The sequence below is a fragment of the Oryctolagus cuniculus genome, chromosome 7, assembly GCF_051225735.1.
Source record: "Oryctolagus cuniculus isolate XC-2025 breed Fujian yellow rabbit chromosome 7, ASM5122573v1, whole genome shotgun sequence".
Lineage (NCBI taxonomy): Eukaryota > Metazoa > Chordata > Mammalia > Lagomorpha > Leporidae > Oryctolagus > Oryctolagus cuniculus.
Window position 1 is genome coordinate 20,108,859 of NC_142873.1, and position 17,318 is coordinate 20,126,176.

The window sequence follows — 17,318 nt, forward strand, 5'->3', positions numbered from 1 at the left end:
CTCTCCTTGTAACTGAATGTCAAGAGGACCTCCCCAGGTCTCCTCAATTCCTGGTCCGATTAGTGAGCATTTCCTAGCTATCTCTCTTCCAACCTTTGTGAAATAATGTTCAAACTGGCCCTTTAAACAACAGGCTCACTGGGTCAGTTACTATTCCCAGACATACCTCCTTTTCCCTCATTGCCCCTTACCCTGTCATCTAGCGGATGTTCCTCCTTAAAAATCTCTCTCCAACCAGAGGGGTGTCCATCTACTCTGATGGATGCTCTCCCCTGTTAAATCTAACATAATGGTGAACAATCTCCAGTGGAATTCTAGTCCCTGGCACATTGGCCCCTAGTCCACAGTCACCCTTGGGACCTGTCTGAACATTCTGTTTTAGAGGCAATCCCAAGTAGCTGACTGTTGACTAGGGCATCATTGGCCTAAGGTGTTCTTTGGGTAAAAAAGAAAAGTAGACTCAAATTCAATTAAAATCTAAAAAGATGTTTTTGTTAAAAAAAAAAAAAAAATCCCATGCATAAGAATTTGGTCAGCTGTAGCTGGACATTGGGTTTAAAGGAATTTCTCTTTGAATCTAGGAAGATCACTGCATTTAAAAACATTGCTTTGTAACTTGCCAAATCTATTTTGCAATTTGTTGTAACAGGTTTCTGATGATGTCGCAATGGATAATCAGTACTTATTATAGCCCCTAAGGTAGATTTTTCAATCTCTGGTTTAACGTCACTAATTTATAGCTAGAATTTTATAAAAAGCATAGAATTCAATATAAATGTAATTTTGACCTTAATTCAGATAGAGATATATTTAATACCGGTATCCTCAGTAATCCAGGTGTAATTGCTAAATGTAAACTTGGGGAGGGAGGGGCGGAAATGTGGCATAACAGGTAAAGCCGCTGTCTGCAGTGCTGGCATCCCTTGTGGGCACTGGTTCAAGAATCAGCTGCTCTGCTTCTGACCCAACTCTCTGCTGTGGCCTGGAAAAGCAGTAGAAGATGCTCCAAGTCCTTGGGCACCTGCACCTGCATGGGAGATTTGGAATAAGCTCCAGGCTCCTGGCTTCGGATTGGCACAGCCCAAGCCATTGCAGCCAATTGGAGAGTGAACCAGTGGATGGAAGACCTCTCTCTCTGCATCTCTTTATCTATCTGTGTAACTCTGACTTTCAAAATAAAAATAAATAAGTCTTTAAAAAATAAAAAATAAATAAATGTAAACTGGGTAAAGTCAAATGAGATAAATGTGTCTAAATGTAAACATTGGTGCTCTTAACATCTTATATTCTATAGATAAACTACTTGAGTTTACTAACATGTTTTCATAAATTGTCCATATGAAAATATTTCAAACTACTTGAAAGTAATTAAGGTTAAAATTTGATGTGTTATGTTATTTAGAAAATGTTGTCTTAATTTGGAGAATTCTAAAGGGTGATTTCAAAATGTAAATCAAGGAAATCATCAGATGGAAAACAAAAGCTATTAGTATTTTGAAATAGTCTTAAAAATCTGTTTAAAGACAGCAGCATCTCCTTTTGATAGTTTTGTTTAATTAGTGACTTTCTGTTGGTGTTCTAGCCAGCTCCGTTAAGCTATTTTTTCTTCCCTACTTGTAATTCTGCTAAAACTGTTCCAAGTTATGGGATATGATTTCATGCACCAGCTCTTAAATTTGAGGTTTTATTTCTGAATTTTTGAATGACCAAAGAGATTACTGTTAGAGTAACCTATTGTGCTATGTATTATTTAGGAATAACTGAGTTTTAAAGGAGTTATGATTTGCTTGAATATATACTTATTCTAAAGCATTTGAGTAATCACTTTGTAACGGTGATGGAATCCAGTCTACATTATGTCATAATGTTAAGATATTCTATTTCTACAAGATATTTTAAAACTTCTTGGCATCCTTGACAGGCATTCAAAAAAATTAAAGTCCAAAGACTTTAATATTTCCAGTTGGGCCCCTGGAAATATCAAAGGATATATGTCTCTCATCTTGTAGAGACACCAACTATACAGACTATTTAGATTATATTACAGGTACTGTCAAGATGTGAAGTGGCGCTAAATCTTAAGTTACTATAATATAAACTGTTACAAATATCCAAAAGTTAAAAAGTCTAATGATCTTGTGTTACTAACAGGATGGTTCTCTCTCTTTCTTTTCTTTTTTTTTTTCTTTTTTTTTTTTTTGACAGGCAGAGTGGACAGTGAGAAAGAGAGACAGAGAGAAAGGTCTTCCTTTGCTGTTGGTTCACCCTCCAATGGCCGACGCAACCGGTGCGCTATAGTCAGCGCACCGCGCTGATCCGATGGCAGGAGCCAGGTGCTTCTCCTGGTCTCCCATGGGGTGCAGGGCCCAAGCACTTGGGCCATCCTCCACTGCACTCCCTGGCCACAGCAGAGAGCTGGCCTGGAAGAGGGGCAACCGGGACAGAACCCCGTGTGCCTGCGCCGCAAGGCGGAGGATTAGCCTAGTGAGCCGCGGCGCTGGCTAGGATGGTTCTCTTAATGAGAAAGGCCCAGAGGCCTAAAAGGGATAAATGTTTTGTAAAATCCTACAGATGCTTTTGAAAATACTGTGTGGAGTAAGCAAGTGCCTCTTGTTGGATAATGATTTCAAAATTTTAAACATGGCTATTTAAAGTCTTTTGTCATCCATAGTTTTGTATATCAGATTTGCTGCTCATTAAACTAAAGCATTGTTGGTTCTATGTTTAGCTGTTGTTCTACAGGTTCTGATGGGCTTTTTCCAGCCCCTTCTATTGTATTCAGTACTTTGGGAAGCTCCGTAAGCAGATGAATCCAATCATGCACCACAGGTTCCAACTACCAGAAAATATGGTTAATTGAGGTTACTCAGAGCAGAAAGTAATTCGAATCAATTGGTAATTTTAAAAGCAGTTAGATTTTAAGAAACTACTCCATTGTCTATCTTTTTTTTTTTTTTTTTTTTTGACAGGCAGAGTTGACAGTAAGAGAGAGAGACAGAGAGAAAGGTCTTCCTTTTCTGTTAGTTCACCCCCCAACGGCTGCTGTGACCGGTGCACGGCGCTGATTTGAAGCCTGAAGCCAGGAGCCAGGTGCTTCTCCTGGTCTCCCATGAGGTGCAGGGCCCAAGCACCTGGGCCATCCTCCACTGCACTACCTGGCCACAGCAGAGAGCTGGCCTGGAAGAGGGGCAACCGGGACAGAATCCGGCGCCCCGACCGGAACTAGAACCCCGTGTGCTGGCCCTGCAGGCGGAGGATTAGCCAAGTGAGCCGTGGCGCCGGCCCTATTGTCTATCTTGTATGTTATGTTATATGTGTATACATATTGTATGTCTACGTGGGAAATTTTATTAAGAACTCTTTTAACTGGCTTATAGATGAAAGACTGCTTATAAATTTAAAGATGTCTTTTGATTAACATGCCCTAGAGGAATCTCTGTATCAGATGTTTTAAATTTGTGGTACAAAGAAATTAGAAATCTTTTTACATGTTTGTGCATGAGTTTGCAGATTAAACAAGCCACAACGTGTTAGATATTTAAGAGATGTTTCCAAATACATGTATTTTTTTTTTTTTTTTTTGACAGGCAGAGTGGATAGTGAGAGAGAGAGACAGAGAGAAAGGTCTTCCTTTTGCCGTTGGTTCACCCTGCAATGGCAGCTGCGGCGCTGATCCAAAGGCAGGAGCCAGGTGCTTATTCTGGTCTCCCATGGGGTGCAGGACCCAAGCACTTCGGCCATCCTCCCCTGCACTACCAGGCCACAGCAGAAAGCTGGCCTGGAAGAGGGGCAACCAGGACAGACTCCAGCGCCCTGAGTGAGACTAGAACCCAGTGTGACAGCGCACAAGGCAGAGGATTAGCCTATTGAGCCATGGCGCCAGCTGAATACATGTATTTTTAAAATTTATAGAAGGCATTGGACCTTCCAGTAAATGTTTGCATAAGTTGCTATTTAATGGTTGAAATTGCTTGCTAAGTTTTCATTTGATATTATTATTGTCAGTAAGTGATCTGGGAAGCCTGACTTGTTCCCTGATTTCTCTATTCTCTGTAAGGTGGGAAAAAGGGATGGCTAACGTTTTCTGTAATAATAGCATAGCCAAAAGGAGAGCTTAAATTATAATTTCACAGCTAGATTTACTTTGCTATAGGCACAGTAAACAGGGAAAATCTCCCTTTCAGACGAAACAAAGGGAAATAAAGTTTTTAAAGTGAGGACTGAGCTTTCCTCATGGGCATGTCTCCCTCACAGAATAACCACTATAAGAACATGCCTGTGACTATATATATATACCTCACAGAATAACCACTATAAGAACATGCCTGTGACTATCTATATATATATATACCTCACAGAATAACCACTATCAGAACATGCCTGTGACTCTCTCTCTCTCTCTCTCTCTCTCTATATATATATATATAAGCTAGATGGGACTGAGCACCCCCTTGATTGCATCTTCTTAAAGGTTTCCTCTGGTCTGCTTTAACAAAAACCAGGAGGAAGAGAAAGCTAGGCATCAGAAGCAATGTAAAGATAGGTGGCAGGCCAGTTAATGGCTGCTTTGCAGTGAGCTGCCCTCAAGGAGACCCAACAGGCCAGTCCACTGCAGTGGCTTTCAATGTGAAAAGCCACACCTTCAGCTTATGAAGAGCTCGGCCACACCAGAGTTAGGTCACTGGAAATGGAACTGCCCTGGAGTTGAAGGACTTGAGGTCAGAGCCACAGGTCTTATTGGCTCTAAGCTGAAAAGCTCTTCACTCAGCCCAGTTTCCAAAGTAACAACTGCTGCTGAGGGGGTGGCCAAGCAGGGGCAGTAGCATTGCAGACAGAGCTGTACATTTCCTGTTAGAGATGCCACCTGCCTTTACCTGGCCAGCTCTCCTCCCAGGCCAGCCAGGTAATGGAAGTCAACAGGGTGCCTTCCTCATCACACCTCCCTTATGATGTACCCCATGTGGAGAGATGGATAGGCCTGAGACTTATAACTGGCAAGGCCTTAAAGCGCACCAGATTATTATCATGCCCCTTCTGTCGGTTCTATTGGGCTCTCAATCAGAAAACCTAATCGTGGCTAATGCAGCACCTTTCTTTGGTCCTCCAATAATGACTCTGTCTTTTGTTCTAAACCCTATCTAGCCCACTTGGAGCCTCATTCCTTTGTAATCAAAGCTTCTAGTCTAACATCAATGGCTCTTTACTCCCAACCTATGTGTATTGATGGACCTCTCTCCCACTTAATGTTGTATGATCAGAGTTTTTTCTACAGAGAGCCCCTCTACCCACAAGAGATGAGCGGCTTTCTCCCAGTCTTGGTTGGGATTAGCTTCAAACCACTTCCTTCAAACAGTCTTCACAAGGGTCCTCCTTCATTTCCACTCCTCTATGAAATCCTCTCATTACTTTGTTAATGCCACTCTTAAGACCATTGGCTGCTATCCTTACCCTGTCTTTTATACTATCTTGTCTGTCTAAGTGTTTGCAAGAGATGATAATGGAACAAACCAAAGCCTTCACTAACCAGGCAGTTAAACAAATGCTGCTACAGGGTATACTCAGCTCCCCACCTTGGAAACAGTGGCTTGAGACATCAACCCATGCCAGTAAAGAGAAACTCATCACTCCCATATCAGCAGGAAATAGCTCTAAAGACAGATAATTTTCCCTCCACCCTTCCTGGACTTTTGGGGCTAATATAATCCCATACAATACTTGATTTATAAAAAAAAAAAAAGAGGGGGAGGTATATTAGTAAAATGGTACCATCTTATCTGTGGTGCCATCTATGCCTGGACACCATCTTAGGCTCTGGCCCCCATCACCACCTTGCACAGTAAGTTTTGGTCCTAAGCCCCTTGTGGCCCAACCACAGGTGTCAGCTCCACCCCACCCTAATGGGATTCACTGCTCCTACTTCCCTGCCCTTCCCCCCACCCCAGGGAAATGTATAACAGGACCTGCTTCCAACACACCTGTTCTCTCTCTCCTGATTCCTCTCTCTCTTACTCTCTCATCCCCTCTCCTCAGTCTGTAGGGCTTCCCCAACCTGACAACAAACCCTTCCCTTCACTCTGGTGTTTGATACGTTTTGTGGTGGCCTTACGGTCACTGTAAACTCCAGAACTTCAGCTGGTCCTGCACTGTCGTTAGCTACATTGTTTCTATTCCCTCTTGGTTTCCACTTGCTGTGTTTGGTTTGAAATAAACTTTCTCATGGACTACAGACAAATAATAGAGTATCTTGCAGTTAAAAAGATTGTTCTTTTATGGGCATGAATAAAAAGGAGAAAAGAACAATTGAGTTTCTTCAAACATTCTTGTTTTTCCATGGCTCCCGTCTATAACTGAGGTTAGAACACTAAATTAGAAACTCAGCATGCCTCCTCAGCTTTTTCTCTGGTAACCATTTCCTTCTCTCTCCTTCCTGTATGTTTTCCTTCATTGTTCTTTTTATTTTATGCCTTCTACCTGACTTTCTATGTAGTTTGCTTCCCCAACAACCCATAAAATCACTCTTGACTGCACAGTTTCCAAAGGCCTCTTTATAAATGTTATGACGTTTTTTAGCCCTTGATGACAAGGCTTATTTTTAAAATTCACCTCTTACAAGTAGTTCTAGATCTTGGCTGCACAATAATAATTAAACTTATTAATGCCCAGCTTGCTTTTCGGTGCCAGTAATTCAGAATTCTGAGAGAGAAGGGGGTTGTGGAAAACAGGTTGTAGGGTGCGGGGAAGGGAGTTCATAGTCAAAAGCAAAGCTTTTAACCAATGATCCTCTGCTCTGTATGATGTATCATTTATCCACCAGATCTATCAGTACCCCTGGAGTTCTCAAGACCTTCTAGCTGATTCTAACGTACTGTCATTACTAAGAGCCACTGCCATTGACAAATTTTTAGAACCTCATGTCTGGAATGGAAGCATTTTTCCCATCCTCACAGAAAGCCACAATGCTAAAAGGCCAATTCTAATGGGTACTGTCTACTTTTGTATTCTTAGCTGTCTGTAAACAGGACTTACAAGGTCCGAGGTATGCTCTTGACTTCTACAGTGTGGTGTTGTTAATCAAATAAAATTGCCTTCTAACACCAAAAGAGGTCACAAAACTCTCCCATGTTTTTTAATTTATTTTGGATTAATAAATTAAGAAGAAAAATTTATCTGGAGTACATTTATTTACCTCCTCAAATAAAAATGATATTGTGGCAATAATTCACTCTCTAAATTGACGATGATTTCAATTGTAGAAAATATCCTATACGTGGAATTATCTCATGTTATCTGATACACTGGAACTTAAAGGAATTCTTAAAAGGAAAAAGAAAAAGAAGTGGACAACTAACATCATGGGGCTTTCTCACAAAAGCAGTCTGTGATAAGAAGTTGTCAGGAAACAAACAACTATCCATTCAGGTAGCAAATACCCCCCTGCATGCGCCTACTGTGCAACACTGTCCATCGAAGTAACAATAGGGTTCAGGGCCGGCGCCGCGGCTCACTAGGCTAATCCTCCGCCTTGGGGTGCTGGCACACCGGGTTCTAGTCCCGGTCGGGGCGCCGGATTCTGTTCCGGTTGCCCCTCTTCCAGGCCAGCTCTCTGCCATGGCCCGGGAGTGCAGTGGAGGATGGCCCAAGTCCTTGGGCCCTACACCCCATGGGAGACCAGGATAAGTACTTGGCTCCTGCCATTGGATCAGCGCGGTGCACCGGCCACGGCGGCCATTGGAGGGTGAACCAACGGCAAAGGAAGACCTTTCTGTCTCTCTCTCTCACTGTCCACTCTGCCTGTCCAAAAAAAAAAAAAAAAAAAAACAAAAACAAAAAACACAATAGGGTTCAGTAACTCAGAATGCACCATATTTCTTGGTGACAGGACAGAGATTTCAAAGTCCACATGATGAGTAAGTTTAGTGAAATGTGATTAGTGTCTGGGATAAATTACAGAAGGGGTAGAAAGTGCTGATGGACAGGAAACCATACAACTTAGTGTATTCATAAATGCCCTCAGACGCAGCAGCCACAAAAGATAAAATCCTACACTGGGCTCTATGGAGTTGCAGGACAGATCTCTCTTTCAAAGTTTTAAGACATTTTATGCAGCATTCTGAGCTGACCACCAGTTTCTGGCTTTGTAAACTTATTTTGGGAAATTTTGTTAACGGTATATTTTCTTTTACAGGCTGTTCACATATTAAAGTCTCCCCAGTCATAAATCCTATAAGGAATTTTTGCGAAATAGACCAATGCCCAGCCATCTTTTCCATGCACAGATGGGATTAATCAATATTTCCAAAGGTGTCTAGTCACAGGGCTCATGATTTTATGAAAGGATGTTGAACAACTAGAAAAGAGAAATAAATATCATACCAGCAGAACACGTGGTGGTAACTCTCAAAAACTGGTGATGTCTGAAGCAGTTTTTGGATTCCTTTTGAGAAGGAAATCCATGCTCAAATCCATGCTCATATGCTCATATTTAGTACAAGCATCCAGGATTTTATGCCACCAAGATGCCAGCCCTTAGAGAGAAATGAGAGTAATCTTTCCAATTATCCTCAAACAGGAGAAAAATACTGCATCACTAAAAGTCAAAAATCATCTCGCAAATGAATGTTGCAATAGGAGGTTTGTGCTCCACACAAGCCCCCATAATCTGGCTAAAAACCTCCACGAGCCTATGTTCACCTGGGTTGATGATAAGTACAGCATCACAACTTGAGTGTTATCTTGTTTGGCTTAACTGAATCAGTCAAAGTCTCAAATGGCCTGAAAGAATACTCTTAACTTTGGACAGTTTTGATCCAGGGGTTTCATCCAACATGAGAATGAAAAAAAAAAAAAAGTCCTGAAAATATCCTAGGCTTATAATACCACAGAGAGTTCCCAATAGTGAACCACAACCTTTAAAAGCAGTCTCCATGACCACAGGAAACGTGTGGCTTGCCTGCAGAGGGAATTCCCAGATCACAACTTTCATTCAGAACCAATGCCAATCATCCACAGGATTCTCGAGTGACTCCACATCTTGCAGGTCTCTGATCTTGTGAGTCTATTTCTGACTGTCCTCTGATGCCACCCACAATGGCATGGTCAACCCTCATTTCCTCTCCGAGGGCTAGCCCCCAAGATTCGCAACCTTTGCCCGGTGTCTATTAGACAATTCAGTACCTGGGAAACATTCATGCGGACAGAGGAGGGGAGGACGAAGTCGTGTCTTTAGCTAACATTTTCTATCAACCCTAGGACCTATGGCAAGAGCAGATGCCTCTGCTAAATAAAGAAGTCAACACATGAGCAATAAAAGGCTGGAAGAAAAAGTGTGCACGTGAGCCTCCCTGTGAATTTTCAAGTGTGGATTTTATGAGCGAACAATTATTTTTGAAAGTCCTATTGGATGTGAGACTAAAAACACTTGATCTCTCTCAGGGTATTGAAAAGGCAGACTGAATGTCGCCTGGTTAGGCTGTGAGTTCTTGCCTTGCTACAAGTAGCTTATGAAATCGACTGTTCTTAAAAATTAAAATAGAAATTGTGAAGTGACTGCTCTGGTGGCATTTCTTTTACTTGTTGATTAACACAAAACACGATAAGACAGCCTTAGCTTAACGCTCAAACTGTAATCAGAAATACTGCTAAAGCAACCTGTGGGGAAGATACCACTGATTAAGATTTTAGAAGGTTAGCGTTTCAACTAAGCAATGTGGCAGGGCAAGGTCAAGTCAGGACGTTGCTGTCACAGTGCTTGTGGGTCAGTGACAGAACAGACCAAGGTCCAGGATGTTCACACAATGTGCACAGAAACAAGAGGAGACTGGATTAAAAAAACAACTCACACGCAGAGCTGTTAAGTGGATTTGGCATTTCCATGGCCATTTGGACAGTGCAGAGTGTCTGTCTCTCTCTTTCTCTCTTAAATATCAAACCTCAAATGTGAGTCCAGACGGCTCCAAGAGCTCTGAGAACTCTGAACTAAGATTTGGTCTGTGTGTCCCAGTGTGTATGTGGAGGCTCGGATATTGCATAATGCAAAACATTCTGATACTTTTTTGTAGCAGGCAGATGTGCGGCAACCCAACTGGCAGCCATCGGAGTAATTCAGCCCTCATCTTAATGTGAAGCTATCACCTGAATTCCAATCAAGTTGGGAGTGCAAGGAGTTTGCCAGTGATCCCATCCAAGACAGGCTGTGATTAGTGACGCTTCCAATGCAATTGATGATAAATCCCAAATTCATGATGTAAGTCTGAAACAATCACCCAGTTGAAGCCACACACATTTTGTTAGAAACAGAAAATTTCTAATAAGTCACAAACCAGGCTGTAGAGTTGTAATTATCAATTTAAGAACTGACCGAATGTAAAAGTTGAACAAGCTTGCATCTCACTTTCCTCGTGGTCCAAAGGATGACTCCTAAAATACTGGTGCTGTAGAATTTTCTAGGCTCAGTTCAACTAGCTCTAATTACACTTAGCAACATTAGACACTGCAAGGGGTCTAAAATAAATAAATAAATAATAAATAAATAAAAAATCGCACAGAAAATCCTTTTTCAGAGCGTAAGACATGTGAATTAGCAATCACTTCATTCTTTATTTTTGAAGGGGATAGTGGGACAGAAGACCTTAAAGTCTGCATAAACATGTAACACAAAGATTTTACTACAGCATGCTACACCATATAAGTTATGAGTAGAAACACTTCTTTGATAATACTTATATGAGCAATCAATAATTCATCATTATCAGTAAAATTAAAATGGATCTTAATCTTCAGCCTCAATCTTATATGTAGGTTTTACCAGTACATTATGACACAGTATAAAAGGAGAATAACGGGTGTGGGTGGACATTTAATTAAAATATTACACACATTTGCTCCCTGTTCCTACAAGAAATCATGTGGACCTGCACAATGGCTAAAAAAACAGGGTAGAGAAATTAGTTTTAAAAAATGCAGTTTTACACAGCAGCCAACAGCTGGAGACCCCACAGGCTGCAGAAGGCCTGGAACAAGGACTTCTGAGAGCTGATTTGACTGGAGCAGCCCACACCTCAACCCAAAAGTCCAGTTCCAAGGCACTCCTCTGTGGCAGGCAACAGGTGCCTTGCTGAGGGTGTGGCTAACCAGCCAGATATTTGTTCAATTAAAATAATTCTCAGTTCTTGTCCCTTTCTGTCTGAAGGGGCAGAAATGGGCCACGGAAGGGCTCTCCCACACTCTTCCCACTCCCAGATCCAACCCACTTTTGTAAACAACTCCAGACCCACTGAAAGTATTCTCTCCTGCTGAACCATCAGAAGTAACGCGTCAGCCCCCATCTCCTCGTCTCTCCCTCAGACAAAAACTACCCCTGAGCAGCACAACACCAGGGGTTTCTGGCTAAGCATCCCACACCAACCCCTAAAGGGTTAACACATGGCCCAAGTAAACACAGGCAGGCACACAATTTCAACAGAACAAGATGGCAACCTCCTCGTCCTCGCCAGGAGATTCCAGCCCCCTGACCCCTCGGCGACAGGCCTGGGGCTGCTGAAATCAGGAGAGCAGGTCCGCCTAGGACCAGCGGCCCTGCGTGGGGCAGGCTAGGGGGGCTTGGCTCACTGGGGAGGCGGGACACAGGGTTCTCAAGTTAGCAAACTTGTCCATGCTGAGATGTCCCCTGGCCTGCAGCCCCAAGCCTCCCGCGGACCAGCAATGTCTCCCCAGCGCATGGTTATTCTTGGGGGACATACGTGCCATCATTACCCTGTCTGGCACAGTCAACCCTCAGGGGAAGTCATCTTTCCGAAACCCCGGGTAGCAGGGCCCCGCCCGATGGGTGGCAGTGGCCGCGATGTCGGCCGCTGGGGGAGAAAGCCGGGCGCTTGGCAAACCCCAACAGGTCTCAGCTCTGGGGACTTGCAAACCCGAGGCCGGCGCGGGCATCCACCGGGTGGACCTTCCCTAACCGAAGCGATCTCTCTCTCTCTCTCTCTCTCTCTCTCTCTCTCTCTCTCTCTCTCCTTTTCTGCGAGAACAGACCTAGGGATCTGCTGGGCACACACGCGGCTGGAGAAGGCTGGTCCACAGGCAGCCCCTTCCTCACCTCGCACAACCCACCCCGCGCGCGTCCAGACACACAAAGCCACATGCCCAAAGCAAAGCGACCGCAAAGAAGTTGCGACTGGCAAAATAAATGCCTGCTCCTCCGCACCCGGTGCGCCTCCGGGTGCGTTCAGGTCGGACGCGGTGGGAGCGCCGCCGCGCGCACGGCCACGGGGGTGGCTGCCATTCCCAGGCGGCTCGGGACCCCGGAGGACAGACCCTCCTCACGAGCGCCCGCGCCCCGGCCGCCAACACTCACCATCACGTTCCCCTGCATCTTAGCCGTCTTGATCATCGCCTTTTCCTTCATCTTGCCCCAAGTCCGAATTCGACTTCTGGCCCAGGGAACAGTAACTTAATCCATTGTCCTGGCGAAGATTAAAGTAGTGATGGCACTGGCTGATGACTGGGTGGGGATGGCTTTTTGAAGAAGAAAAAAAAAAAAATCTTCCAGGGTTGCTCCCAGCCCCGGCTCACCCCTGCCCCGCTCCGCTCGCCAGCTGATCCCTATAAGCAATCAACTCTTTTTGGCTGCCTCCAATAAGGGGGTGGGGGGAAAGAAAGAAGCCGGGGGTGGGGGGGTTGCTTCCAACAAAAAAGCCGGGAGCGGAGCAAGCGAGCGGCGAGAACAAGATCAGACAGCGTGCGTGTCCGCCGCGATCGCCGTCCACACCGCCAGGGCAGCGGCGCAGCAGGCGCGCGGGGCGCACGCGGGGACACTGGGCGGCGCGGCCCCGGCTGACGGCGCGAGGTGCCGCGGGCGCCGCACTTGTCCCTCAGGGCGGGGAGCCCGCCGGGCGGTGTGTGTGTGCGCGTGTGTGTGTGTGCCCGCGCGCACGCAGGGTGCTCCGCCTGAACTGAGCTAGACCACAAAAGCCTCGGACAGCATCAAGGTTAAGCAAGCCCCCCCCTCCGCCCCCGACAACGGTACTGGCAGAGCCGGGAACCCCTCCCCACGCACCCCTGCTCGGGCAGGTGCACGCGCGCGGCGCAAGCACGCTCCGCTTTTTACAAACAGGCGCTACGGGGACTGCCGCGGGTGGAGCCGCCGCCTGCTGCTTGCCCGGTGTTAACTATTGATCGTCTGCGAAGCGCTCCGTGGCTGCGCCTGGGAGAGGGTGGGCAAGGCAGGGGAGAGCGAGACGGCACGGTGCCAGTCTGGCGAAGGAACCCGCGGGGAGGTGGCGGGGGAGCTGGGGGTGGCAGCTTATAAATAATGTTGTTTCGGGTTACTATGGGACACGCGCGCTGCGTCTCCAGGCTTGCGCTCTGCCTCCCCATTCGCCACCGCGGCAGCTTCCAGGGCCCAGAACAGCTCTGCTGGGGTCCGGCGGAGCGGGCTGGCAGGCCGCCCTCCTCGCAGCACACCTGGCGTCACAGGCTGCACCGTCCTCCAGGCCTCCGCCCCCCGTCGCGGTCCCCCGGGCGGCTTTGTTTCTTGGGCTCCTTCTCCCTTGCCTGCCGGGATCGGATCCCAGCCGCTCCCCAACAGTCCAAGCCTGGGAATCCCCCAGGGGGAAGGGGCATTCTCAGGGGCCCAGGCCCCAAGGCGGGTTTCTCCACCCTCTACCCCAGGCGGCTGGTTGCCCAGTGACCACGCCCTGGCTTTTCCGGTCGCCACCTTGCTGGACGCTGTTTTGAATCAGGCACAACCGCAGCTTTGCGCCGGGGGCTGCACAGGGCCGCGCGCTCCCAGGAGCGAGCACGCACTGGGTGGTCAAGTTCATTTGCAGACCCTCACAGCCAGCTCCCAAGCCAGATCTGGAGGACCTGGTGCAGCAGACACAGACGGATGCGGGCGTGAACTCACAGTCGCGCGTGTGCGCGCGCACGTGCGTGTGTGTGGCGTGTGTGAAAAGCGCACTCTTCCCTGCGAAGGGTGGGGCAGCAGTCGGAGAGATTCTAGGAGGGATTTGGGAATCTTTAACGTTTTTTACATTCCCAGAAAATCTCTGTATAAAAAGGGCTAACAGGCCACTTTGGAACTCACAAAGCAGAACGTTCTGAGGAATTGTTAGTGATGACATGTAAATTATGCGCCTTACCCGTAAGCATGCATTTAGTATATTATAGGTGGGGTTTTCAAAAAGTTCATGGAAGATGCATATTATAAAAAACTGCGTGGATTTCAAAAATTTTTCATACAAAAACTTATTTTTAATTGTTGTTCATGAACTTTAAGAAATTTATTAATACGTTCGACTCTCATAACAAAAGCATGATAATCACTAAACTCTCATGTTAATGTGATATTAATATAAACAGCATAGATTTACAATTACTTATCTTTCTTTCTCCCGCTTCCTTCCTTTTTTCCATGAACTTTTTGAAGTTCCCTCATATATGATTTGGGTTGCATTTGGCTTCAAAATCAGCTTTTAAAGAAACATGGCTATGATTTGCCTAGAATGTAATAGACACGCCAGGGGTCCTCCTGAGGCAGGCTTGTTAACTAGTCCATGCCAGCTGCTACAACCAAATGCCATCGACTGGCTGCCTCAGGAGCCCCAGACATTTATTTCTGACGGCTGTAGAGGCTGGAGGTCCAGCTGGTCTTGTGAGGTCCGCTTTCTGGTTCCTAGACACAGCCTGCTCACGGTGTCTTCACAGGCTGAGAGCTGGCAGGGGTGCGTTTAGAAGGGCACTAAATCCTAGCCATGCGGCCTTTGCCCGCAAGGCCTAATCATCCCCAAACACCCCACCTCTAACCACCTAAACTTTGGGGGTTAGAGTTTTAGTGATGCATTTGGGGTGGCACAAACTGACTTCAAAAGCCCTACAAATGCACATTCAACACTGTTATTCTTAGACTGTTCAACTTTAGACTAAACCTGGACAGAAAATATTGCCAACCAAAACTGTTTTAAGTTACATTAAATTTGTTCTAATTCTTTTTTTTTTTTGAAGTGATATTAATTCACTGGGAATCTTCTTCCAAGAATGGGCCTTTGACTGCTCCCCCCACTGCCTTTTCTTGTATCATCACACAACATGAGGGGGAGAAAGGTAAAAATCAAGGAAACAGCATAATTTTTGACCTTCCTTCTTTATAGCTTCTATTAAATGGCCCATAGAAAAATATGGAATAGACCTTTACGTTAATAAACTAAATCACCTTGTTCATAGATTGAATGTTTTCTCCTAAAACGACAGCCATATGCCCAACTATGAGGGTACTTCCAAAACTTCACAGAAAATGTTTACTATGAAAAAGTCATGCATGGATGTCAAATAATCTTTGCAGCTTCCAAAAATTCATGGAAAATGCATATTATGAGAAAACCTATATGTGGATTTTAAACAGTTTTTGCAACTTCAAAAAGTTTGTGAGAAATGCATATTTTGAGGAAGTTACTCACAGATTTCAAAGTTTTCAATCAGGAACAAGCGCTGTAGCATGGAAAATTAAGCCGCCGCCTCCAGCGCTGGCATGCCATTTGGGTGCAGGTTCACATCCAAGCTGCTCCACTTCCAATCCAGCTCCCTGTTAATGTGCCTGGGAAAGCAGTGGAAGGTGGTCCAAGTTCTTGGGCCTCTGCACCCATGTGGGAGACCCAGATGAGGCTCTAGGCTCCTGGCTTGGGCCTGGCACCACCCCAACTTTTCGTTGCAGTCTTTTGGGGAGTGAACCAGAGGATGCAAGATCTCTTTCTCTTTCTCCTTCTCTTTCTCTCTCTTCAAATCTTTAATTTTTTATTTTTTTTATTTTATTTTCTTTTTGACAGGCAGAGTGGACATTGAGAGAGAGAGACAGAGAGAAAGGTCTTCCTTTTGTCATTGGTTCACCCTCCAATGGCCACCGCAGCCGGTGCACTGCGACCGACCAGCGCACCGCACTGATCCAAAGGCAGGAGCCAGGTGCTTCTCCTGGTCTCCCATGGGGTGCAGGGCCCAAGCACTTGGGCCATCCTCCACTGCATTCCCTGGCCACAGCAGAGAGCTGGCCTGGAAGAGGGGCAACCGGGACAGAATCCGGCGCCCCGACCGGGACTAGAACCCAGTGTGCCGGCGCCGCAAGGCGGAGGATTAGCCTAGTGAGCCGCGGCACCGGCTCTCTCTTCAAATCTTTACCAAAAAAAGTTTTCAATCAAAAAACTCTTAATTTCATTTTCCACGAACTTTTTGAAGTACCCTAGTACATGCCTGAAATTTATGTCTTCTATTTCTATCCTGCTTCTGGTCAAAAAACTTACAAGAAATACGAAGTTTAAAGGAAAAAAAACAGGCACAAAATGGGGATATGATAAGGCATACACGCTCAAAGAAATTCTGACTGTTCGAGTAGTGCTTATTTATTACTTGCAGTTCATGCACTTGCAGTTCAAGTCATTGGCAATGTAGAACACTGGGAAGAAAGAGCATAAGAAAATGCTTAAAATAGGGTGATTCTCAACTTCCATATTAAGTTTCAGTATCAGACTTTGTGATTTCTGATTTGGAAATGTTTTACAATAGAATAGCTCTCAGAATTTGTCTCCCCAACCTATACACAAAATGTTTCTTTTTTCCAATGTGATGCATAGGACCACACATGTAGTACTGTAATTATCAAGTGTTGACTCCTCTCTCTAGTTTCTGCAGTTGCATTTGCTGTTTATTTATTTATTTATTTATTTTTTTATTTTTTGACAGGCAGAGTGGACAGTGAGAGAGAGAGACAGAGAGAAAGGTCTTCCTTTGCCGTTGGTTCACCCTCCAATGGCTGCCACGGCTGGCGTGCTGCGGCCGGCGCACTGCACTGATCTGATGGCAGGAGCCAGGTACTTATTCTGGTTTCCCATGGGGTGCAGGGCCCAAGTACCTGGGCCATCCTCCACTGCACTCCCTGGCCACAGCAGAGAGCTGCCTGGAAGAGGGGCAACTGGGACAGAATCCAGTGCCCCGACCAGGACTAGAACTGGGTGTGCCGGCGCCGCAAGGCGGAGGATTAGCCTAGTGAGTCGCGGCGCCGGCCCTGTTTTCTTTTCAGTGTACAAGAAGAGCATGTTTATCCTATGATTTTCCCCAAGGTGTTCCTGTTAGGTTTGGGCAATCAGGATCTGCTGTGTTTTGTAGCTTCCAGGCCCACTTTATTCCTGTGTAGTATTGACATTCAGTTCACTCTGGCAGGCTCACTTCAAACCTGCCAAAATGCAGTCATTAGTTTTGTCTGTCCCTCTGCTCTCTTTAATTTATGGATTGCTGGCATTAGTAACGGCTTTGAATAAAGTAGCTATGATTTAAGTTGA

General features: G+C 45.6%; 1 protein-coding gene across 2 annotated transcripts in view; it reads right to left on the reverse strand.

Annotated features, from left to right (window-relative positions):
• DPP6 (dipeptidyl peptidase like 6) overlaps positions 1–17,318 on the reverse strand; it is a 1,254,484-nt gene that overhangs the window by 1,085,438 nt on the left and 151,728 nt on the right. Inside the window, exon 1 of one of the 2 annotated variants that reach the window (XM_051857105.3) lies at positions 12,350–12,964. The exons of the other annotated variant lie outside the window; for it this stretch is intronic. Coding sequence (XP_051713065.3) covers positions 12,350–12,400 — 51 coding nt within the window. The 5' untranslated portion in view covers positions 12,401–12,964. Of the gene's footprint in view, positions 1–12,349; positions 12,965–17,318 lie in introns of those variants that run through there. 2 annotated transcript variants of the gene reach the window in all.